This window comes from Oncorhynchus nerka, linkage group LG18, assembly GCF_034236695.1.
Source record: "Oncorhynchus nerka isolate Pitt River linkage group LG18, Oner_Uvic_2.0, whole genome shotgun sequence".
In the NCBI taxonomy this organism is placed as follows: domain Eukaryota; kingdom Metazoa; phylum Chordata; class Actinopteri; order Salmoniformes; family Salmonidae; genus Oncorhynchus; species Oncorhynchus nerka.
In genome coordinates, this window is record NC_088413.1 from 19,218,652 (window position 1) to 19,246,071 (window position 27,420).

At 43.5% G+C, this 27,420-nt stretch overlaps 1 protein-coding gene across 1 annotated transcript; it reads left to right on the forward strand.

Annotated features, from left to right (window-relative positions):
* Nucleotides 1-1,357: 1,357 nt before the first annotated feature.
* Nucleotides 1,358-3,188, forward strand: LOC115121754 (GTPase IMAP family member 9-like). Its single transcript, XM_029650890.2, has 2 exons — nucleotides 1,358-1,455; nucleotides 1,769-3,188. Exons 1-2 carry the CDS (start codon nucleotides 1,449-1,451, stop codon nucleotides 2,662-2,664), a joined length of 903 nt encoding a protein of 300 aa, XP_029506750.2. The 5' UTR covers nucleotides 1,358-1,448; the 3' UTR covers nucleotides 2,665-3,188.
* The last annotated feature ends 24,232 nt before the right edge of the window (nucleotides 3,189-27,420 follow it).

Here is a 27,420-nt window from a genome sequence, read left to right on the forward strand (position 1 = left end):
AACGATACAGGGTACAATACTAGCAGAATCTGTGCTTCCAACTTTGTAGAAACAGTATGGGAAAGACCCTTTCCTGTTTCAGCATGACAATGCCCCTGTGCACAAAGCAAGATCCATACAGAAATGTTCTGTCTAGATCAGTGTGGAAGAACTTGACTGGCCTGCACAGAGCCCTGACCTCAACCCCATCAAACACCTTAGGGATGAATTGGAACGCCGACTGTGAGTCAGGCCTAATCCTAAAATCATGGGCATTAATATGGAGTTGGTCCCCCCTTTGCTGCTATAACAGATGCCACTCTTCTGGGAATGCTTTCCACAAGATGTTGGAACATTGCTTGTTGGGCACTGATGTGGGGCGATGTTGTTTCCACAAAGATGGAAGCAGAGAATCATCTAGAATGCAATTGTATGCTGTAGTTTTTTCGCTTCACTGGAACTAAGGGACCTAGCCTGAACCATGAAAAACAGTCCCAGATTATTTGAAGGGGTGTCCACATACTTTTGTATAGTGTAGATACATACATGCATCCACAGGGTCTTACTCAGGCATACATTATTTGTAGTGTTTTCAATATATGTTTTATTAAACTTTGATTTGAATGGTTTTTGTTTGGCATACAAGTGAGAACAGAGTCAAAGCGTAGTTCTGTTACCGTGGAAATTACTTCATGCACTCCAAGCTTTCATTATGCCCTTTCCATGAAACTGTGACATTGTATCACAACCTGTGAATGTGTGGAAGCCTGACAAAGCCAAACTCTTGTGCATTCCATTCCAGTTCACCCATTTGAAGGGCATCTTTAAGATGAAGGCATACTCATGTCTGCCTCTTCCTCGTCTCATTCCAGCATTGATGTCAGAGAGCCCTTTGAGACCACAGACTCATCAGTTGTAGCGTAGGTCTCTTTTCCATCTTCAGATTCATCTTCACACCTTCTGTGTCGACATTTTGAAAAACTCCTGCAATTAGGATTTCTGAGAAAGTCTGAAAACATGCATGGAAAATTGGTTGTATCCCCAACTTTCTTTCAGACTCATTTTCCTCGCTTCTATTGCAGCTGTTAAACTTGTGTTCTATCCAAGGCAGTAAGACACTGCTGCCATATTTGCCTAATGTGGAAACTTAGTGGGTAGGCAATAAATGGACAATGACAGCTCTGTCAGTGGTGTTTCCTTTATTTAGGAAGTTACCTGTAGATAATGTCATTGTACATTTTCTTAGAGTTTGTAATATTATAGACTAAAAATGTAAGTCTAAGAAGCAATGTGAGACTGAAAATGTAGCTTTAGTAGATGTTCTGTAAGATCACATTTCTCTCTACAGATCAACATCACACTTCTCTCTACAGTAACAACATTTTGTATTTTATCCAACAGAGACCCTGGTTGCTCTGGTTGGGAACACTAGACCTGAGAAGAGCTTGACAGCATTCCAAAAGCCAAACATGACTGGTGAGAACTTAGACTTCATTTCACTGTATGTAGGCTACAAGACAGAGATGGAAACTGTTTTGTTGTTGTGGGTTTTCACAAAATAATTGTTTTTATTAAATTTTTAATACATTTTAATAAAATGAATGTAGGATTACATGTAGCTTCATTTATAGATAATGTCATTGTTAATTTGCTTACAGTTAATATTCTATAGACCATCATTGTCTAAGAAGATATGGACTGAACATGTTTAGTACGTGTTCCATAAGATGACCAAACATCAACATTAGGATTCTTTCTAAAGTCACAATCTTTCCTTCTTATCCAACAGAGCAAAATGAGGAAGTCCGGATTGTTCTGCTGGGGAAGACGGGAGCTGGGAAGAGTGCATCAGGAAACACCATGCTGGGGAGAGACACTTTTGAGTCAAAAATGTCCTCTATTTCTGTGACATCAACATGTGAAAAGAAAAGAGGAGAGGTGGGTGGGCAACATGTAGCTGTCATTGACACACCTGGATTGTTTGACACCAAGTTAACACCGGAAGAGGCACAGAAAGAGATCTCACAGTGCCTGTTTTACTCCGCTCCTGGTCCCCATGTGTTCCTGGTTGTGATCGCGCTGGGAAGATTCACTGAAGAGGAGAAGGAAACTGTGGAGATGATTCAGAAATTATTTGGTGTTGAAGCATCGAAATACACCATGGTTCTCTTCACAAATGGAGACCTTCTTGATGATGATGAAGTAACAATTGAAGACTTCCTGAATGGAAATACATATCTGGAAACTTTAATTGCCAAATGTAATGATGGATATCATGTCTTTAAAAACAATGATCATAATCCATCTCAGGTCACTGAGCTTCTTGACAAGATAAACAAGATGGTGACGATGAATGGAGGAAGCCACTACACCACTAAGATGTTCCAAGATGCAGAGAGGTTGATTGAAGAAGAGAAGGAGAGGCTCCTGAAAGAGAACGAAGAACAGAGACTCAGAGAGATGGAAGAACTGAAGACAAGGTTTGAAGGAGAATGTCTAAGGGAAGAAGAAGAGAAGCTGAGGAGAAAACAGGAATGTGAAGCTAGAGAGAAAGCTGAAATTTTAAGGAAAGGTGCCATAATCGGAGCAGTTGTGGGAGTAGTTGGGGGCCCAGTTGGTGTGGGAGTTGGTGCAGCAGTGGGAGCTGGAGTTGCAGCTATAGTAAATAGATGCAGAACACAATGAGAGTCTGTAGCTAACAGTGCTGTACATTCTACAAGTTGTTTGACTTCATTACTTGATATTTAAATCTTCCTCTATATACACAGAGTTAACCAAACATTTGGAACACCTAATATTGAGAACTGTTAGAGTATAAAAGAGTGAAAGTTGGCCTTGCCTTTCCTATCAACCTGGAAAAAGGCCTAAAGACAGAGAACACAACACATTAACTCGTACCTCTTCTCTAAATTTACAGGATAACATCATTGGAAATATATTTTAGTCATCACTACTTACAGAATGAACATAAAGATAGATCAGGGTATTGCACGTTTGAGAGCACAGAATTGTACATTTCCCTGTGTAAAGATGGAAGTTAAAAGTGTATTTCTGCCTGTCAGGCTAAAAAGCTATGCACTATTGTAAGATTAATTTACAGTTGCAGTTACAGCTACCGTTGCTTTCCAAGAAGCATGATTGAATGGATATGAACTATTTAATGACAAACCACTACTATTTATTTCATAGTTATTTCATGGCACTATAAAATAAACGGCCACTGAAAATACCTTCCTGTTGTTTTACCCGTTGTTTTTATTGCCAATTCCGAAATGAAAAACCACTTATCTCCTTAACTGCTCTCTTCTAACTAGTACAGGGCATAGGGAGATGGAGATATAGTCTAACTAGTACAGGGCATAGGGAGATGGAGATATAGTCTAACTAGTACAGGGCATAGGGAGATGGAGATATAGTCTAACTAGTACAGGGCATAGGGAGATGGAGATATAGTCTAACTAGTACAGGGCATAGTGAGATGGAGATATAGTCTAACTAGTACAGGGCATAGTGAGATGGAGATATAGTCTAACTAGTACAGGGCATAGGGAGATGGAGATATAGTCTAACTAGTACAGGGCATAGGGAGATGGAAATATAGTCTAACTAGTACAGGGCATAGTGAGATGGAGATATAGTCTAACTAGTACAGGGCATAGTGAGATGGAGATATAGTCTAACTAGTACAGGGCATAGTGAGATGGAGATATAGTCTAACTAGTACAGGGCATAGGGAGATGGAGATATAGTCTAACTAGTACAGGGCATAGTGAGATGGAGATATAGTCTAACTAGTACAGGGCATAGGGAGATGGAGATATAGTCTAACTAGTACAGGGCATAGGGAGATGGAGATATAGTCTAACTAGTACAGGGCATAGGGAGATGGAGATATAAGGTATACAAAGGGAACGTTGGACAACAGATTGTATTTTGCTGGATATAAATAATGTGCGCCTTGTTGCATGAGAAAATGTAACAGACATTGAGGGGTTACTTCCTAGCAACGGATTTGATAAAAACAGAAAAGCAGGAATGTACCTATGGGTCTGTCTGGGTCTGGGCATCTCAAGGAACCGACATATAAAGGTTCTCTCATACAGTAAGATATTCAAACACCTAAAATGGCAACAACAAAAACACTTGAATAAAAACTGCTAGATCTTCACTTCAAAACCTCACACTTGTTCAGGAAAGTATCTCTGCCCCGTAAATAACCTAATCACAGCCTATACATCATCACTGGACTATCTACACTGAACACTTGGAGAAAGACATCTATATGGTCGTCTTACAGTAGAAACAAGTCAGGAGATTATAAATATTGACATATTGAGATTACCACCTGTGGTGAAAAAGGTATCCAATTGTCATACTTTCAAGTTGAAGTAAAAATATCTTTATAGAAAATGACTCAAGTAAACGTTAAAGTTTATACTATAAATAATTTCACATTCCTTATATTAGACAAACCAGAGAGAATCCTTTAAATTATTATTATTTTTTTTTTACAGAGAGTCAGACACTCGGACATCATTTACAAACACACCGTTTGTTTTTGTGAGTCCGCCACATCAGAGGCAGTACGGATGACCAGGAATGTTTTCTTGATAAGTGTGCGAATTCTACAATTTTCCTGTCCTGCTAAGCATTCAAAATGTAACGAGTACTTTTGGGTGTCAGTGAAAATATATGGAGTAGAAAGTACATTATTTTCTTTAGGAATGTAGTGAAGTAAAGTAAAGCAAAAAAATATAAATTGAAAAGTAAAGGAATAGCTAAATCTGCTGCAATGTATCACTTATTTTTAGATGTAGAATGTACAACAACCTTAATAAATGCAAATAAATATATTCTGCTGTTATCGAAGCCTACAATTACATTGACACTTGGGGGCGGGGGGGTGATTAGCTGCTTTCTTATTGTTATAATGTTTTACTGATCACTGGAAAATGTGGTTGTATTTAGTTACATTTTATCAAGAGTAACAAACACCTGCAAAATATGGGAGGCACTCACTAATACAGTGTTACTTAGATGTATTATTAACACTCTCTGATGAAGTATTACTTAGATGTATTATTAACACTCTCTGATGAAGTATTACTTAGATGTATTATTAACACTCTCTAATAAAGTATTACTTAGATGTATTATTAACACTCTCTGATGAAGTATTACTTAGATGTATTATTAACACTCTCTAATGAAGTATTACTTAGATGTATTATTAACACTCTCTGATGAAGTATTACTTAGATGTATTATTAACACTCTCTGATGATGTATTATTAACACTCTCTGATGAAGTATTACTTAGATGTATTATTAACACTCTCTAATAAAGTATTACTTAGAAGTATTATTAACACTCTCTAATACAGTATTACTTAGATGTATTATTAACACTCTCTGATGAAGTATTACTTAGATGTATTATTAACACTCACTAATACAGTGTTACTTAGATGTATTATTAACACTCTCTAATACAGTATTACTTAGATGTATTATTAACACTCTCTGATGAAGTATTACTTAGATGTATTATTAACACTCACTAATACAGTATTACTTAGATGTATTATTAACACTCCCTAATACAGTATTACTTATATGTATTATTAACACTCACTAATACAGTGTTATTTAGATGTATTATTAACACTCTCTGATGAAGTATTACTTAGATGTATTATTAACACTCCCTAATACAGTATTACTTAGATGTATTATTAACACTCTCTGATGAAGTATTACTTAGATGTATTATTAACACTCCCTAATACAGTATTACTTATATGTATTATTAACACTCTCTAATACAGTATTACTTAGATGTATTATTAACACTCTCTGATGAAGTATTACTTAGATGTATTATTAACACTCCCTAATACAGTATTACTTATATGTATTATTAACACTCTCTAATGAAGTATTACTTAGATGTATTATTAACACTGTAACGGTTTTCTTCTATCTCCTCCTCTGATGAGGAGGTGTAGCAAGGATCGGACCAAAATGCAGCATGGTAATTTTCATATATGTTTAATAACGAATAAACACGAACAATACAAAAACAAGAAACGTAACGCGAAAACCGAAACAGCCTAGACTGGTGCAAACTAACACAGAGACAGGAACAATCACCCACGAAACACTCAAAAAATATGGCTGCCTAAATATGGTTCCCAATCAGAGACAACGATAAACACCTGCCTCTGATTGAGAACCACTCCAGACAGCCATAGACTATGCTAGATACCCCCACTAAGCCACAATCCCAATACCTACGAAAACCCCAAGACAAAACACACCACATAATAAACCCATGTCACACCCTGGCCTGACCAAAATAATAAAGAAAACACAAAATACTAAGACCAGGGCGTGACAAACACTCTCTAATGAAGTATTACTTAGATGTATTATTAACACTCTCTAATGAAGTATTACTTAGATGTATTATTAACACTCACTAATGAAGTATTACTTAGATGTATTATTAACACTCAAATGGACACATTTCAGCCATCAAGCATTTGTCAAGCAAATTTCCCTAAGGTACATAATGTAATGAATGACTTCATCCATGTGATAATTCTGTATTGTGTTGTTCTTATGACCTCACAGAACCATGGCTCTCATAATTGAAAGAAATACTTTTTATCTACTATGCTCCACAGTCAATTTATTCCCTCATGCTGCATAAACCTAGAAACTTGATGCATTACGGACACTTTGAAGTCAACACAAAAGTGTCTAGAGGGCAGGGAGTTCAAATGCAAAGTCCCATTTTCTATCAAATCATGTGACTTAGGCTGCTAAATCACACTCAAAGAGATGGTAGCATAACAGGAAGGTGTCACGACTTCCGCTGAAGTCGGCTCCTCTCCTTGTTTGCACACGTTTGTTTATTTTGTATTACAGTGTCTGGTGTTGAACATTTATCGCACATTTACACTTTTGCCTTGTGGGATGGAGGTTTTCAAGAAGCTGCTTTCTTCTGTTATTTTCTCTACTGCCATAATAAAGTGTGCGCTTGTTCAATACTACCTGCTCTCCTGCACCGACTTCTCCCCCAGCATCGCAGAGCCTTGACAGGAGGATAGACCTAAAGAGGAAGTAACATTTCTGCAGAAGAGGTGGGGATGTGGGTCTTCTTCAAATCTCTGTGCTTTGAGTATAAGTTTTTTCACCACCCCTAACAGTAGCAATTGTGTTGGTGACAGGGGCAGGAAGTTGAAATGTAAAATCATATGACTTAATTAAGCTGCACTTAACTCGTTTTTCAAACACTCCACAAATTTCTTGTTAACAAACTATAGTTTTGCATGGCACAAGTCATTTTTCCAAACATTGTTTACAGACAGATTATTTCCCTTATAATTCATTGTATCGCAATTCCAGTGGGTCAGAAGTTTACATACACCAAGTTGACTGTGCCTTTAAACAGCTTGGAAAATTCCAGAAAATTATGTCATGGCTTTAGAAGCTTCTGATAGGCTAATTGACATCATTTGAGTCAATTGGAGGTGTACATGTGGATGAATTTCAAGGCTACCTTAGAACTCAGTGCCTCTTTGCTTGACATCATGGGAAAGTTAAAAAAAATCAGCCAAGACCTCAGAAAAAAATTAGTTAGACCTCCACAAGTCTGGTTCATCCTTGGGAGCAATTTCCAAACGCCTGCAGGTACCACGTTCATCTGTACAAACAATAGTATGCAAGTATAATCACCATGGGACCACGCAGATGCCGTACCGCTCAGGAAGGAGATGCATTCCGTCTCCTAGATATGAACGTACTTTAGTGCGAAAAGTGCAAATCAATCCCAGAAAAACAGCAAAGGATCTTGTGAAGATGCTGGAGGAAACACGTACAAGTATCTATATCCACAGTAAAACGAGTCCTACATCGATATAACCTGAGGCCACTCAGCAAGGAAGAAGCCACTGCTCCAAAACCGCCATAAAAAAAAGCCAGACTACGTTTTGCAACTCCACATGGGAGCAAAGATCGTACTTTTTGGAGAAATATCCTTTGGTCTGATGAAACAAAAATAGAACTGTTAGGAAAAAGGGAGATGCTTGCAAGCTGAATAACACCATCCTAACCGTGAAGTACGGGGATGGCAGCATCATGTTGTGGGGGTGCTTTGCTGCAGGAGGGACTGGTGCACTTTACAAAATAGATGACATCATGAGGATGGAAAATTATGTGGATATATTGAAACAACATCCCAATACATCAGTAAGGAAGTTTAAAGCTTGGTCGCAAATTGGTCTTCCAATTGAACAATGACTCCAAGCATACTTCCAAAGTTGTGGCAAAATGGCTTAATTGGGCTAGGGGGCAGTATTTTCACGTCCGGATGAAAAGTGTTTTCGAAGTAAACGGCCTGCTACACAGGCCCAGAAGCTAGGATATGCATATAATTGGTAGATTTGGATGGAAAACACTCTAAAGTTTCTACATCTGTTAATTAAAATGACGTCTGTGAGTATAAAATAACTTATTTGACAGGCGAAACCCTGAGGACAAACCATCCCAAAAAATTGAGGTCACTCTTTTCAATGGATTTCTGTGTGGATCTAGATTTCTAAGGCACTTGCTCGTTTCTATTGCTTCCTCTGGATGTCAACAGTCTTTAGAAATTGGTTGATGTTTTTCTTTTGAGTAACGAAGAAGTAAGCAGTTCAGAATGAGGGTTGAGTGATGTGTACTGTTGTGGATGAGACGTAAGACCTGAAAGCTCGTTCCACTTTGTTTTTATCCTCTATTGAACACAGTTTATCCCGTCTTACATTTTATCGATTATTTACGTAAAAAAATACCAAAGGTTGTATTAGGAAAGTTGTTTGAGTAAAACGCGCCAAATAAATTTATCGAACAAAAGGATAATTTATGATATTTTGGGGACATATTGGAGTGCCAACAGATGAAGATCTTCAAAGGTAAGGCATGAAAAGGTAAGGCATGGTTGGTCCTGGGTAGTCCAAAGGTAATGCATGAATTAAATTGTTATTTCTGAGTTTTTTGTCACGCATGGTGGGATGAAATCTGATTTTCATGTGTTGGTATGCTGGGTGATGTCATCAGATAATCGCATGGTGTGCTTTCGCCGTAAAGCCTTTTTGAAATCTGACACGGTGGCTAGATTAACAAGAAGTTAAGCTTTAATTTGGTTTAATGCACTTGTGAATGTATGAAAGTTAGATATTTCTAAAAATGTTCTATGAATTTCGCTCTCTGCATTTTCACAGGATGTTGTCAAATCTATCCCGTTAACGGGATTTGAGCCACAAGACGTTTCAAGGACAACAAAGTCAAGGTATTGGAGTGGCCATCACAAAGGCGTGACCTCAATCCTATAGAAAAGTTGTGGGCAGAACTGGAAAAGCGTGTGCGAGCAAGGAGGCCTACAAACCTGACTCAGTTACACCAGCTCTGGCAGAAGGAATGGGCCAAAATTCACAAAACTTATTCTGGGAAGCTTGTGGAAGGCTACCCAAAACATTTGACCCAAGTTAAACAATTTAAAGGCAATGCTACCAAATACTAATTGAGTGTATGTAAACTTCTGACCCACTGGGAATGTGATGAAAGAAATAACATCTGAAATAAATTATTCTGAATACTATTATTCTGACATTTCACATTCTTAAAATAAAGTGGTGACCTAAAACAGTGACCTAAACAGGGAATTTGTATTAGGATTAAATGTCAGGAATTGTGAAAAATTGAGTTTAAATGTATTTGGCTAAAGTGTATGTAAATTTCTGACTTCAACTGTATGTCATATTATCAGAATAAATTGTTTCTGTTCACACACATTTTGGATAAAATTGTTTAATCAAACAAACAACCAAAAATCACTGATTGCTGTAAACAGGCAACTAGATCCTGACACACATGAACAGACATTGATTGATTGATTGATTGATTGATTGGAGACAGGTTGTGTCAATTACCTGCAGCAACCCTGGCGGATATTGCTGGAAATACCAGTAAATGCACAAGTACCTCCATTGCGTCTCCAAACAGCAGGGACCTTCCCATTTGGCTCTGTTCAAAAGTAGTGCAAAATATAGGGAATAGAGTGTCATTTCAGTCAGTCAGCCTCAACAGGAACAATCAGCCTTATAAAACCAAGAGTGCAGCATACAGTAATGGTGTGTTACAAAACAGTATATGTTGTTGGGTTAGCTGTCACTCAAACTTTAACTGATTAACATTCTGACATGTCTTAAAAAATATGTTGTTCAGTCAGTATCTTCCTAGTCTCTTCTCACTGTCACTAGAGTCCTCCTATTCACATTACTGAATGTTAAGTGTAGTACTTGGAGGTACACATATATACACTGTGTAATATACTGCATAGTGTGGGGAGATATACGTAACAAGTTACAGTATTGGTTTGTGGGTATAATAATCCAAGGAACTCTGAACAAATTGCTCAGATAATTGTTATACTAACATGTTTTCAATAGCAATTATAAATAGACATATTGGTTATTAGTCAACTTGCTTTTGTCTTGACTAGTTTGCTACTGATTAATAACATGATCTAACAAATGCGGTTTGAAATGACCAAATGATTTAAATGGAACACAATGTACTATAGTATTGTGCAAGTTGGCATATGTTCTTATTCAATTCAAAATAAACATAGATCTTTTTCTACTCCAAAGTATTGTTGCGTTGTGTTATTCTGAATTGTGTCCATACTTTTTTTTATTAGTCATCTCAGGGATCATACTCATTCATGTACAGTACCAGTCAAAAGGTTGCACACACCTACTCATTCAAGGGTACTGTAACGGCGTTCTTCGTTTGTGGAAAGAGAGTCGGACCGAAATGCAGCGTGTAGGTTACTCATGTTACTTTAATGAAGAAAAACGTGATACAAGAAATAACTGTGAGAATACAAAACAACAAACGGAACACTAATTACAGCCTATCTGGTGACTACAACACAGAGACAGGACAACCACCCACGAAATACAAAGCGAAAGTCAGGGTGTCTAAATACGGTTCTCAATCAGAGACAACGACAAGCACCTGACTCTGATTGAGAACCGCCTCAGGCAGCCAAGCATAACTAGACACACCCCTAAACAGCCGCGATCCCAACTATACAAACCCCAATACGAAAACAACATATAAACCCATGTCACACCCTGGCCTACCCAAACATATAACAAAAACACAAAATACAATGACCAAGGCGTGACAGAACCCCCCTAAGGTGCGGACTCCCGGACGCACCTCAAGAGCATAGGGAGGGTCCGGGTGGGCGTCTGTCCATGGTGGCGGTTCTGGCTCGGGACGTGGACCCCACTCCATGAATGTCCTAGTTCCTCCCCTTCGCGTCCTGGGATAATCCACCTTCTCCGCCGACCATGGCCTAATAGTCCTCACCCTGATCCCCACATAACTGAGGGGCAGCTCGGGACAGAGGGGCATCTCGGGACAGAGGGGCATCTCGGGACAGAGGGGCAGCCCGGGACTGAGGGGCAGCTCGGGACTGAGGGGCAGCCCGGGACTGAGGGGCAGCCCGGGACTGAGGGGCAGCCCGGAACTGAGGGGCAGCTCGGGACTGAGGGGCAGCTCGGGACTGAGGGGCAGCTCGGGACTGAGGGGCAGCTCAGGACAGAGGGGCATCTCGGGACAGAGGCAGCCCGGGACTGAGGGGAAGCCCAGTACTGAGAGGATGCCCAGTACTGAGAGGACGCCCAGTACTGAGATGAAGCTCAGACAGGTAGTCGGCTCCGGTAAATCCTGGCTGGCTGGCGGAACTGGAAGATTCCGGTTGACCAGCAGATCTGGAAGATTCTGGTTGTCTGGCAGATCTGGAAGAGACTGGTTGTCTGGCAGATCTGGAAGAGACTGGTTGTCGGGCAGATCCTGGCAGCCTGGCGGCGCTGGGCAGACTGGCGGCGCTGGGCAGACTGGCGGCGCTGGCTGTGCTGGGCAGACGGGAGACTCCGGCAGCGCAGGAGAGGAGAAAGGCTCTGGCTGCGCAAAACTGGCGGGAGACTCCGACAGCGCAGGAGAGGAGACAGGCTCTGGCTGCGCTGAACAGGCGGGAGGCTCCGGCAGCGCAGGAGAGGAGACAGGCTCTGGCTGCGCTAAACAGGCGGGAGACTCCAACAGCGTAGGAGGGAAGGAAGGCTCTGGCTGTGTTGAACAAGCAGGAGGCTCCGGCAGCGCAGGAGAGGAGACAGGCTCTGGCTGCGCTGAACAGGCGGGAGACTCCAACAGCGTAGAAGGGAAGGAAGGCTCTGGCTGTGCTGAACAGGCGAGGCGCACTGAAGGCCTGGTGCGTGGTGCTGGAACTGGTGGTACTGGCGCGAGGACACGCACAGGAAGCCTGGTGCAGGGAGCTGCTACCGGAGGACTGGTGTGTAGAGGTGGCTCTGGATAGACCGGACCGTGCAGGCGCACTGGAGCTCTTGAGCACCGAGCCTGCCCAAGCTTACCTGGCTCGATGCCCACTCTAGCCCGGCCAATAGGAAGAGCTGGTATGTGGCGCAGCTGGCTCTGCACCCGCACTGGAAACACCGTGCGCTCCATAGCATAACACGGTGCCTGCCCGGTCTCTCTAGCCCAACGGTGAGCACAGGGAGTATGCGCAGGGTGACTTTCCGGTTTCCAACCGCCTCCGCTTTAGCTGCTTCTATTTCGTCCTTGGGACGGCGATATTCTCCCGGCTGCGCCCAGGGTCCTTTACCGTCTAATTCCTCCTCCCATGTCCAAATCTCCAAATGGTGTAGTCTCTCCCACTGCAACTGTTCTTCATGATTAACAGGGAGAGTAGGCTCAGGTCTGACTCCTGACTCAGCCACTCTCTCTCTGCGCTTTCCCCGTTACTTTCGGTTTTCGCTCTGCGCCTCCGTGCTTTCCTTTTCGACTCCATACGTCTATAGCCCTCTTCGCATTGCTGTAGGGAATCCCAGGCGGGCTCCTGCACTCGCTCTGGGTCGGCCGCCCACCTGTCGATTTCCTCCCACGTCGTATAATCCATACTTCTGCTGTCCATAACGTCTTCCTTTAGCTCCTGCCAGTTACCACGCTGCTCGGTCCGTGAGTGGTGGGTGGTTCTGTAACGGCGTTCTTCGTTTGTGGAAAGAGAGTCGGACCGAAATGCAGCGTAGGTTACTCATGTTACTTTAATGAAGAAAAACGTGATACAAGAAATAACTGTGAGAATACAAAACAACAAACGGAACACTAATTACAGCCTATCTTTTTTTTTTTTTTTTTTATAAAAATAATTTATTATCTTCAATACCATTCATTCTTTACAACTCATAATTTACATACATACACAAATAATGGTATTTTAAATAAACTAATTAAACTAAAACATAAACCACAAACAAAACCTCAGGGGAGCATCTTCCCTCCCCGTTACCCTACAAAATACCTCTCCCTATCTCCCCGTCCCTAATCTATCCTCTTACAAATCTAAATGACACCCAGCCCTAAACCCCCCTTCCACCTCTCCCGAGCAGCATGCTGCCCCCACTTCCTCTCCTCCCTCTTCATCCTCCCCTCAAATCTCCTTCCACCCTCCTCACTATCCCTTCCACCCCCAACCTTTCCCTGTCTTCACCATGTTCTGCCTTGCTTCCCACAGCCCCCGTTTAAAGAGACTCATGAGAAGCCAGAGCAGAAACCTGTCCCTATCCGTCCCTCTCGCTCTCCCTACACCCCTCTCTAACCTGGCCCACGTCAATACAAAATCCCCTTTACCAAACCTAACAACACCCGTGCCCTAGCCCATACTACTCCGGCAAAGGCACAGTCCCAAAAGACATGGCGCACAGTCTCCTCCCTGCCACAAGAGGATCTTAGACAGGTGGGGATTGCACCAAATTATACCGGTACAAGATGGAACGTACCGGCAAACACTTATGAAGGCTCAACCAATTCAGGTCCTTGAGCCTGTTATCCAGACCCCGCGCCTGCACTCCCTCCCAGACCACTTCCGAGATGCCCACTACAGGCGCCGGACTCCCTGCCTTTCTGACCTCCTCGTACAGGTGCCTGTGATCTAAACCTACTCGGGCAACTTCAACCTCAGGGTGCGCACGCAGCCACTTGGCCGCATGACCAAAGTGCCACGGCAGCTGTTCCGCCCGAGGACCCGTGTTAGACCACACCATTATGCTTCTCGCCTGATACGAGAAAACACCCGCAGGAGGTAACCGGACGGGTGTATCACTGGCTGAGCAAGCTCCGTTAACAAGAAGGAAACAAAATTGAGTCCAGCTTGAGGGGGAAATGTGGTACCCCCTACCTCCCTCCCGATGGGACAGATCATGCGTGCCCTGGCGACCCACTCGCACCTGCCACTCCACATAAACTGAAACACAAGCCTCACTAGAGGCCTCCTCAGACAAGCCGGCAATGGGTAGATGTATGCCAAATACAAAAGAGACGGCAACACATCCACCTTTAGGACCAGGACTTTGCCCATAAAAGACAAATACCTAGCTTTCCACATTGCTAGCTTCCTCTGTACCACTGCGAAACGCATGTTCCAGTTTAGCGTCGCTGAGCCGGAGGTCTCAAAATGGACCCCGAGAATCCTCAGGGCCCCCTCACAGAGAGATAACCCCCCAGGCACATCCGTTCTACCGCGCCATCTTCCGAAAAACTTGACTGAAGACTTTGCATGGTTCAGAACTGCTCCAGACGCTCGGGTGAAATCCCCAAAGATGACAAGGGACCTTGTCAGGCACGAGTCCTTGCACAACAGCAAGGAAGTGTCGTCGGCGTACTGCGTCATCTTAACACGCAGCCCACCACTTCCAGGGATCAGCAAACCTTCCACCCCTGTGTCTGCCCTAATGGCAGCCCCCAGAGGCTCCATGTACAGAACGAAGAGGAGAGCCGAGAGTGGGCACCCCTGCCTGACCCCAGACGAGAGGTCAAAAACATCACCCAAGTGACTATTTACACTAACTCGGCACCCCGCTCCGACATATAATGTACGAATCCATCCTATAAACTTCTCCCCAAATCCTAATCGACCTAACACTCTGAATAAAAAGGATCTATTCACGCGATCGAAGGCTTTCGCCTGATCTAGCGCTGCTACCATTAAAGGCAGACCTCTATCTTCAACCCAAGCGATGGAGTCCCTGATTAACTGTAGGTTCCATCGAATAGAGCGGCCCTCTACCCCGCACGTCTGATCCTCATGAACGACGTAGGGAAGGGCTGTGCGCAACCGGTCTGCTAAAACCTTTGCAAGTAGCTTGTAATCTACACACAGCATGGTCAACGGCCGCCAGTTGCCAAGGTCTGTTACTTCCCCCTTCTTATATAAAAGTGACAGCACACCAACAGCCATTGATCCCCCCGGGACCCTCGTCTCAAGGATAGCCTTCAAGACTTCGAGGACCACTGGTCCAAGTATACCCCAAAACTTGAGATAAAACTCAGCCGGCAGCCCATCTATCCCAGGCACCTTCCCTTTTCCCATCCTCATAAGAGCGCTCTCAACCTCTTCTAGTGAGATCTGGGCCTCCATCACTTCTCTAATGTCCTCCGGCAACCGCCTGGACAAGTGTTCTAAAAACACATTTCCCTGCTCTACATCTATTTCCCTTTCCTTAAATAAACCTTGGAAATGATCAGTTGTCACCCTGACCATATCCTCTGGTTCTCTAACTATACTACCATTTTCTTCCCTAACACCATGCATTACCTTCCTACTCTGTCTTGCCCTAACCAACTTAAAGAACATAGCAGAACAAGTCTCATTATGTTCTAGAAAGCCACTATGCGCTCGCTCAAGGAAAGCTCGAGCCTTCCGCTCCTGCAACTCCCTGAGCTGCGCCTTTAGGGTTGCGGATCTCTCCCAGTCAAACGACCCGCCGAGGTTGCCTGCCTCGTATTCGAGTTCAATTAACCTCTGGATACGATCCACCTCCCTCCTCTCCTCCCTTTTTTTCCTCTTGCAATACCCTATTATAAAGCCCTAATCCTCACCTTAACTAATTCCCACCACTCTAACACCCCTCGCATGGACCGGAGGCCCTCAAGCCTCCAAAAGAAACCATAAAACCCGTCAACAAAAGCCTGCTCCTCCAGCACATCCCGATCTAGCTTCCAGTACCCTCTACCAAAGAGGCAGACTGGCGACCCCACCTGCAGGAGCACCCCGTCGTGATCCGAAAGAAAACAGGCAACAGCCGCCCAGACAACTTACCCAAAGACCTGGGTACAAAAATATAGTCGAGCCTCCGCTCAACCCCTCTGGAGTTACGCCATGTAGGACCGTCCATTTTCGGAGTAGTGTGCAGACCACCATCTACCAGACCATGGCAAGCCATTAGCCTGGCAATGGCGCCCGCACTGCTATCCCCCTCTTCCTAAATCTGTATTAAAATCCCCCTATCACTAATTTCCTATTTGTGACACACAGGGCGTCAGACAGTCCACCATCTCCCTTCTGTCTGCCACCACCTGTGGCCCATACACCACCACTAATCTAAATTTACAATCCCTTATCGTGACATCCACCCCTATAACCCTCCCCTGCATTACCACGAAAGAATCCTCCACTTTTACCTCCCTGTGCCCACACAAAATCCCTACCCCGATGAGTGCACCCCCAACACCCCAAACCGACTCCCCTTGTCCCACTCCCTCTTAAACCTAATAACATCCTCCATCCCTCAGGTGAACCTCCTGTAAAAACAAAATCAAACCCCACACCCTCCAAATAACTAAAAACCGCCCTCCTCTTAACAAAATCCCTTAAACCCCTTACATTTAAACTAACAAAAGTAAAATTAGACTCCATGAAAAATAAATACATGTAATACACTCAAATTCTAAACCCAGGCAGAAAAAAACATAAAACAGGAGACTCACCCGATGCTCCCTGCTCCATATCTACCGGTGAGAACACCATCCGTAATCCCGACATCCCCCTCTTCCTCCATCACACCCTCCCAGGATGCAGGAATAGTGTTTGGCTCCTGAGTGCCCTGCACCCTGGGTCTACCCCCACAATCCTCCCCTCCCCAGTGTTGCAGCTGGTTTGGAAAAAAAATTGGGGAGGCTGAGTCCCCAAACAAAAACTCCCCACCTCCTCTTGTACCCAGTCCTGAGTCTTGTTATGTGTGTCCCCACCCAACAGAAGTTGAGGGCCTGGGGAAACCAGCAGCAACCCAGAGGTTTCTCCCGCCCCCATCACTCTCTTTGGCCATCCCTTCCCCCTCACTGTCGGCCAATTGCCCCCTCCTCTTCATACTCTTCTTTGGTGATGGCGGCAGTGAAGAGATACCACCCTCCCCCTGCCAGCTCCTCCACCATACCCCTCATCTCTTCCACCATGGCACTTTCCCCCCAGTCCACTTTCTCTTCCACCGTCTCCTTCTCCACCACTCCTCCCTCGCTTTCTTCTCTCTCATGCTCCTCCACTCGGTTGCCTTCTTCCGCCGCTTTTTCTGGTTCTCCTACTCCCGTGCCTTCCGTTTCCTTCTCTCTTCCATCCGCCGCTTCTGGCTCCTCCTCCTTCCTTGTGGCCTTCCCTCTGGACCTGATCTCTGGTCATGAGGCGTGCTTCCTTCCCCTCCTCTTCTTCCCCCATCCCCCGCTCCTGCTCCCCCCAGCCGCAGACGCATATGACCTCTGACGGGCCGGGCACCCTCCACAGGTGTGCTGACGAGCCACACCCATGGCACGTCTTAGGCTTGTCACAATCCCTCGCCTCGTGATCCTCAGATGCACAAAATCTGCATTTCTTGCACTGCATGAGGCGAATATGTGACCATAGGCCATACAGCGTCTGCAAAATGGGGTCTGACGTGCATAATACAACGTCCCCCTGTCAGCCCCTAGGGAGAACATAGCAGGAGGATGGAGGTAGCCACCATGTCCCCTTGGGTCCTCTCTGAGGAGGGCCTGGAAGCCTCTCCTCCCATTCCAAAACCCAAGGGAGTCTTTGAAGTGCCTTGCTGAGGAGACGTTATCCATGCATCTCCCCAGAAAAGCCCTCACCTCTTCGTCCTTAACGTAAGGGTTGTAAATGTTTACAGTTACAACCCTAAAGTTATTCTTCGCCAGGCTTGTTATTTCGTAGTGGCACATCGGCCTCTCACCTCCCACTGCTCTTGCCCTTCTCAGGATATCATCGTGTTTTTCCTCTGTATATAGTGCAACGTCGTATGCTCCCTCCAACGAGTTGCCTTGGAAACAAAACACGTCCTTCACCGTCAGCTTTAGAATCCCCATCAATATTATCCTTCCAAAGGATTCCCGTCCTAAAGGCTCAAACTCCTTTTCCTTCCAAGCAAACCGAATCGTGTTGGCCAGCCCAATCCCAGGGACCGACCGTGTTGATGTATTTAGCACCATCTCCGCAAGGAGAATGGCGCTCGTTCTCTTCTCTTCCAAAACAATTGAAAAGAAAAAACCAAGTGACTGAGCCTATCTGGTGACTACAACACAGAGACAGGACAACCACCCACGAAATACAAAGCGAAAGTCAGGCTGTCTAAATACGGTTCTCAATCAGAGACAACGACAAGCACCTGACTCTGATTGAGAACCGCCTCAGGCAGCCAAGCATAACTAGACACACCCCTAAACAGCCGCGATCCCAACTATACAAACCCCAATACGAAAACAACATATAAACCCATGTCACACCCTGGCCTACCCAAACATATAACAAAAACACAAAATACAATGACCAAGGCGTGACAGGTACTTCTTTATTTGTACTATTTCTACAATGTGGAATAATAGTGAAGACATTAAAACAATGAAATAACACATACAGTTGAAGTGGGAAGTTTACATACACTTAGGTTGGAGTCATTAAAACTCGTTTTTCAACCACTCCACAAATTTCTTGTTAACAAACTAGTTTTGGCAAGATAGTACAAGGACATCTACTGTGTGCATGACACTAGTCATTTTTCCAACAATTGTTTACAGACAGATTGTTTCACTGTATCACAATTCCAGTGGGTCAGAAGTCGACATAAACTAAGTTGACTGTGCCTTTAAACAGCTTGGAAATTCCAGAAAATGATGTAATGGCTTTAGAAGCTTCTGATAGGCTAATACACATAATTTGAGTCAATTGGAGGTGTACCTGTGGATGTATTTCAAGGCCTACCTTCAAACTCAGTGCGTCTGGAATACAAGTTAATGACTCCAACCTAAGTGTATGTAAACTTCTGACTTAAAATGTACATCTAAAGCACATACACACTGAAAACAGACTTCCATCTCCAAACAGGACTGAATTATGAATGTACTCTGTAGCTAACCACTCCTGGTATGTCTTCATATAACTAATAGTTTGAAGGTTTCATTGTTGCCTTTCTGGAACAATCTGACACTGGTGAATAAAATGTAGGCTACTTGATGCTGTTACGAATCCCTTCTGGCCCGACAGTCTGGGGGGGGGATGGTAATGAGACCCATAACAACTCATGCAAATTATAATAGTGACAAAGTAAAAGTGTTAATGAAATAACCAGGACAACTGAAATCTACCGTCAAACTCAAGGTTTATTTGTAAACACACGGTAATGGGGGGAGCAGGAAAAGGGGCTGAGCTGGACCCAAGGAAAGAAACAATAAGTATTCAAAAACACCCCTAAGCTAGACTAGCCTACTTTAACAACAGCTAACTAACTAACCAACAATACAGTGGGTGGTCCACCCAGTTCTAACTAGTGTATTTAACAAAGTCTACCTACGGGTAGTGTATGCACATGGGCGACTTGTCTTGGTTTCCCCTTTTCCCAACAGCAAACAAACAAACACCATAACAATACTCACAGGTGATGACAAAGTGCTATGGAGGTGCTCAAACAAAAGAGAGGTTAATACATAAAGAGAGAGTGAACCACAGAGACCTACAGACATGGCATTTACAGAGAGATTGAGCTCTAGAGCAAACAACTGACATGGTTTTTAAACCAAGGGAAAGGAACTGTGATAGGGTAGGAAAAAGGAGGAGGTGCGTCTTCTGATTGATGATTGGATTGGTGACTGATTGGGGAGTGATGATTTTCACCTGTGATGGGAGAAGGAGAGAAAAGAACACAGGACACACAGGATACTGGTATCCGTAACACTCCCACCCTTAAAAGAGCAACCCTAGGGATTGCGACTACAGTATGTCAATGAATAACCCACAAGATCAACAACAAAGTCAACCTCACAAAACATACAAAAAAATAATTTACACACGAGACAAAGCATCTGCCAATACATTATCAGAACCCTTTGTGGCGGATCTCCAAATTATAATTCTGTACAATCAGCGCCCAACGCATAAGGCGCTGGTTCTGGTTGTACATTCGGTGGAGAAAAACTAAGGGGTTATGGTCAGTATATACAATCACTGGTAGGGCACTGGAACCAATATATACTTCAAAGTATTGCAGAGCCAACAACAAAGCAAGAGCTTCTTGTTCTATTGTCGCATAGTTTGTTTGACATTTACGGGAAAAATAACAAACGGGATGATCTACTCCACCCTTGTCCTGCTGCAGTAGAACAGCACCAGCACCTCTGGCACTAGCATCTACCTCAAGTTTGAACGATTGTTCAAAATCTGGAGCAGCAAGTACAGGTGTACTACATAAGAGTGCTTTCGCTGATTCAAAAGCTCTCTTACAATCAGGGGACCACACAAATGGTCTAGCCGGACTACCGCAGATACATTTTTACAGAAACTACGGTAGTAGCCAACCATCCCTAAAAAGCGGCGTAGCTCTCGTCTGGTTGTAGGTGCAGGGAATGCAGTTATAGCCAAGACCTTGGCATCACATCAACAGGGCGCACCTGTCCATGGCCAACCTCTTTACCGAGATAGGTAACAGTAGCCTTCCCAAGGTAACAGTAGCCTTCCCAAACTCACACTTTGCCAAGTTCAGGGTTAGAGAAGCAGCTGCCAACCGTTCACATACTACCCTTAGAGAGTCAACATATTCTGACCACTCAGATGAATAAATCACTAGGTCATCAAGGTATGCACTACAATTAGGAACTCCAGCTAATACGGAGTCAGTCGTTGGAAAGTGGCTGGTGCATTTCGCATCCCAAAAGCCATGACTGAGTACTGTAGGAAGTTGTCTGGGGTCACAAAGGCAGAAATCTCAGAAGCACGTGAAGTTAACGGAACCTGCCAGTAACCTTTTAAGAGGTCCAACTTAGTTACATACTTAGCAGCACCAATAGTGTCGAGACAGTCGTCCAGTCTGGGTAACGGGAACGAATCTGGCATTGTGACAGAATTTACCTTTCGATAATCCGTACATAACCTGGACGTACAATCAGGTTTAGGAACCAAAATGCAAGGAGAACTCCAAGGGCTGGAACTTGGCGTAGCCAGGTCATTCTCCAACAAATATTTCACCTCATCCCTCATTATCTTCCTCTTGGAAGCGTTGATACGATATGGGTGTTGCTTGATAGGTGTAACATTTACAACATTATTGTCATGTTCCAACACGTTTGTGCGAGTAGGAACGTCATTAAAGAGACATGGAAAACTGTAGTAGCCTCACAATATCATCGGCCTGTCCGTTCGTTAAATTAACCATAGACAGCAGCATTTCTGAGTTGGGCAATCTAACACACTGCTGTTGAGTATTGCGCAACTCCAATCCATCAACATCATCAATATGACAGTCCACTATCATAGCAGTAGTAGCAGAGGAGACAGCAGTACTGTCCTCAGTTCAAAAACTAACTGTGTGATGGGTCGGGTGTGGTAAGCTTTCAACATGTTAATGTGACACACACGAGATTGGCGTTGTCTATCAGGAGTTTGAAGCACATAGTCAGTTTCACTTATTTTCTTTTCAATTAAATAAGGACCAGAGAAACAAGCTGACAGTGAAGATCCTGGAACAGGTAATAACACCAGTACTTCGTCACCTGGCTGTAGTGGACGAGAAACAGCCTCTTTATCGTAGTGTCTTTTCATGCTCCTCTGTGAGGAAGACAGAGCTTCCTTTGCGAGAGCACAAGCTTGGTGTAGGCGCTCACGAATGCGACTAACGTAGTCCAACACATTCTCATCTCTGGTACACAACTCTTGGGACAAGAACTGTTCTTTAAGGACTTTCATTGGTCCTCTCACTGTGTGACCAAACACCAGTTCAGCCGGGCTGAAACCTAGGGACTCCTGCACAGTTTCACGAGCAGCAAACAAAACTAGAGGAACTCCCTCATCCCAATCTTTCTCAGATTCCAAACAATATTTAAGTAGCATAGACTTCAGTGTCTGATGCCATCTTTCAAGCGCACCCTGAGACTCTGGGTGATAGGCGCTTGACACACGGTGCGTAATTGACAATGATTTTAACACCTGCTTGAAGAGCTTGGATAGGAAATTGGTACCTTGATCGCTTTGTACCACCTTAGGTAACCCGAATGTCGTGAAGAATTTTATTAAGGCTTTACTCACTACCGGGGCTGTAATCCTTCGCAGAGGAATGGCCTCGGGGTATCAAATCAACCACCACATGCTCGAATGGTTCACCTATGACAGGTATGGGACAAAGAGGAGCGGGAGGAATAACCTGATTTGGTTTTCCTGTTATCTGACATGTGGCATGTCCGACAGAACTGAGCCACATCTTGTTTTAAACCCGGCCAAAAGAAATGTCGAAGGATCCGATCATAAGTCTTTGTGATTCCTAAATGACCAGACCACTGGTGATCATGAGCAAGGGATAATACATTTTGTCAAAAGGCTGTAGGAATCACTATTTGGTAAACAGCATTCCAATCTCCACCTGCGTCAACATGGGATTTCCATTTACGCATGAGGAGATTACCATCAATGAAGTAAGCCACATTCTTCTTCTTCACATCTTCCAATGAGACAACACTAGAAAAACATTTAGCAAGCTTGTTGTCAACCTTTTGGTTAGCAAGCAGCTGCTCATGAGTGACTGGTGACTGTATTGCATCAGCAATAAGTTAAACGTTCTTTGATTCTTTCCTGGGCTGTTTGTCAGAGGTCCTCTTGATCATACACACACACAGGATACTGATATCCGTAACAGATGCCTTTAAAATATCGCTTTTCCATTTTCCCACTTTTTTTGATCAAACATTTTTGATCAACATTTTTTATTCAAATGTTTTACACTTGATTTTAGTTTTTACACTTTTTACGCCATACTTTTGAACATTTCCAGTGCAAAATGCCTTTTTGTGCAAACCCAATACACAGTAAGTCAAGTATTTAACTCACAATCAATTAAAAAATAACAGGAAGGCATCTTGTAAAAAAATATTCTAGTCTATAGAAAATGAAGTACTTTCATAGTACTGATTGTTAGTTTTTTTTAACTGAGAACACATTCTCATTTACAGCAACAACCAGGGGAATAGTTACAGGGGATGAATGAGACCGTTGTAAGCTGGGGATGATTAGGTGACCATGATGGTATGAGGGACAGCTTGGGAATTTAGCCAGTAGACCAGGGTTAACACCCCTACTCTTAAGATAACTGCCATGGGATCTTTAATGACCTCAGACAGTCAGGACACCCGTTTAACGTCCCAGCCGAAAGATGGCACCCTACACAGAGCAATGTCCCCAATCGCTGCCCTGGGGCATTGGGATATTTTTTAGACCAGAGGAAAGAGTGAATCCTACTGGCCCTCCAACACCACTTCCAGCAGCATCTGGTCTCCCATCCAGGGACCAACCAGGACCAACCCTGCTTAGCTTCAGAAGCAAGCCAGCAGTGGGAGGCAGGGTGGTATGCTGCAACCAGGACCAACCCTGCTTAGCTTCAGAAGCAAGCCAGCAGTGGGAGGCAGGGTGGTATGCTGCAACCAGGACCAACCCTGCTTAGCTTCAGAAGCAAGCCAGCAGTGGGAGGCAGGGTGGTATGCTGCAACCAGGACCAACCCTGCTTAGCTTCAGAAGCAAGCCAGCAGTGGGAGGCATGGTGGTATGCTGCAACCAGGACCAACCCTGCTTAGCTTCAGAAGCAAGCCAGCAGTGGGAGGCATGGTGGTATGCTGCAACCAGGACCAACCCTGCTTAGCTTCAGAAGCAAGCCAGCAGTGGGAGGCATGGTGGTATGCTGCAACCAGGACCAACCCTGCTTAGCTTCAGAAGCAAGCCAGCAGTGGGAGGCATGGTGGTATGCTGCAACCAGGACCAACCCTGCTTAGCTTCAGAAGCAAGCCAGCAGTGGGAGGCATGGTGGTATGCTGCAACCAGGACCAACCCTGCTTAGCTTCAGAAGCAAGCCAGCAGTGGGAGGCAGGGTGGTATGCTGCAACCAGGACCAACCCTGCTTAGCTTCAGAAGCAAGCCAGCAGTGGGAGGCATGGTGGTATGCTGCAACCAGGACCAACCCTGCTTAGCTTCAGAAGCAAGCCAGCAGTGGGAGGCAGGGTGGTATGCTGCAACCAGGACCAACCCTGCTTAGCTTCAGAAGCAAGCCAGCAGTGGGAGGCAGGGTGGTATGCTGCAACCAGGACCAACCCTGCTTAGCTTCAGAAGCAAGCCAGCAGTGGGAGGCAGGGTGGTATGCTGCAACCAGGACCAACCCTGCTTACCTTCAGAAGCAAGCCAGCAGTGGGAGGCAGGGTGGTATGCTGCAACCAGGACCAACCCTGCTTAGCTTCAGAAGCAAGCCAGCAGTGGGAGGCAGGGTGGTATGCTGCAACCAGGACCAACCCTGCTTAGCTTCAGAAGCAAGCCAGCAGTGGGAGGCAGGGTCGTATGCTGCTGGCAATAACAATAACTTTAAGGAAGAAAATATTACTGTAAAAAGTGTACATATTATTAACAAATGTGTATTTCATTATTTGTACATGTTTGTAAGCACTATAAGCATTACAATTTTAAACAATTGATATGAAAGAAGTAAAGCAACATTTATACACATTTACAATGGTTTATTCATCAAAGTTTAGTCAACATAAATATTTAAGCAAACAAGTTGTTTTCTGCAGGCTTTGTAAGACAGCCATTTGCAATATGCAAACATCTTTAAAAAAAAACATGATTTTTTTCCAGCAATAGTGGGTGTAGTAGTAAGAGCCACTGTGATATGACTGTCAAGGTTGTTCAAGTAGTAAGCAGAATAGAATAATTGAGAAATTGAACAAGGTCGTTCCCTCTGAAGACTGATTTTACATGGTGCATGTTGTTTGAAAGGTTCAGTCATCTGTAAATGTTCTTATGTGTACAATAACAATTTCATGGACTGTGCCATTACTGAGGGACTGGCACAGTATAGGCAGTTCATAATCCATTTAATGCATTCTAATGATGTTGTCATGGTTCCACCTGTCACCAGAGGGCGGCAGAGACCGTCCTGGTGACAACCACACTCAAGTGTGTCCTATTTACTCATTATGATTCCATGTTAAGTGAGGTGTGTTTTCTGTTGGTGTTTGCAGAAGCTTTAATTGTGAGTTTGAGACTTAGTGTTTGTTGTTTTCCCAGTTTTACTGTGATCCTTTGTTTACTGTTTCTCAGTAAAGTATTATGTTGATCCTTAACCACTGATTCCTCGTTTGGTCACTTCTCTGCGCCTGGGTCCAAGCTCACCATGTCACAGAAGTAAAATAGAGTCTTAAATCTTTGTTATTTTACCACAGAAAAAAATGCCTGTGACAAAGGGAAATTGCAACATTTTTTAATGTCATATTCCTCTCCAGCACCAACCCAACATCAACATATGTGAAAATGGTTCTCTTTTGTAGTAAAAATAGAGGAAGAATTGTTTCCAATGACATTGACGAAAATCACAGGATGCACACTGATGATGTCACTCTCTCTAACTGCAATCTTGCCTTGATAATAATCTTAAACAGTCCATAGGCTTATATCTACAATAGCCAACTCTCTCTTAAATAACAACTGTACTTACAATGAGAGACAGAACCGTACAGCTGATAGTCAACTAATGTTTTATATGGTCTTTAACAGCTGACTATGACTGCCACTATCCACTGACTTCTACATATCTTTTAAGTTGTCTATATTGTAGACTGTAGAATGCAAGTGTCATTAAAACTGACCATGGCCATTTACCGTGGCAAATTAAGGGGATGAATCATATTATTCCAGCCACTAGACGGCACTTGAAATTAAACCATGAAAAAACTTTAAAGGTATTCTTGAAGCACAGACAGAGGGTGATAGTTGGCCTTGATGGAAAAAGACCTTGAGAGACATACTACCTGGTAACACTGGAGGGCAGTCAAAGAACAGTAGACATTAACTCATATCTCCTCTCACAATTTACAGGACAGGATGTTCAGAAATGTCCTTTAGCATTACTACTAACAGCATGAACATAGGTTTTGCTTGTGACTCTCAGTGACGACCATAAAGATCGACCTGGGTATGACTCACTTTGGGGTCAAGAATGTTAAACCTCTTATCGGGAGCATTATGGATGATGAAACACAAATAGTTCATATTAATTTAATAATTACACGTAACAAAAATACAAATGCAACATGTAAAGTGCTGGTCCCATGTTTAATGAGCTGAAATAAAAGATCCCAAAAATGTACATTAAATTCTCTGGCAACAGCTCTGGTGGACATTCCTGCAGTCAGCATGCCAATTGCACCCTCCTCAAAACTTGAGACATCTGTGGCATTGTGTTGTTTGACAAAATTCCATATTTTAGTGGCCTTTTATTGTCCCCAGCACAAGGTGCACCTGTGATATGCCACACCTGTTCGGTGGATGGATTATATTGGCAAAAGAGAAATGCTCACTAACAGGGATGTAAACAAATGTGTGCACTACATTTGAGAAAAATATGATTTTTGTGCTTATGGAAAATGTCTGGGATCTTTTATTTCAGCTCAAGGGACCAACACTGGACATGTTGCATTCATCATTTTGTTCAGTATATACACATCTACCGTATAAGAATTTATTTCAGATTTTTTTTTTTCTGTAGTAAAATATGTTCATCATACAGTATTCAAAGGACTGTATATACTTATTCAAACCAGTTGTTTTCATATTTGTAATCAAGTTTTATGCATTTAGTCTTTTATGTCTTTGAACTGTGAAAGGTTAATGTGCAACAGTAACGTGCTCAAATGTTGTCTGTTGTTGGTGTCACCTGTCACATCTACTCCCGCTGACCCGTTCTGGCGCTCAACATCGCTGGTCTACTAGCCACTGGTCCTGGCAACCCATCTTTACCACACCTGGCAACCGTCATTACGCACACCTGTGTCTCATCATCAGTCACACCTACCTCACTAGCTCACTCTCCATCCCTGCTTTGGACAATTAATAACATGACTTTCATACTTTGCCATTTTCCTTTATGGTTGATATTAACGACGAAAGGACATATTATATGTCTCTCTCCTATTGTGTATTGCTGTTAAATACTGTGGCAAAATAAAAAAACAGGGAAAATAAGTACT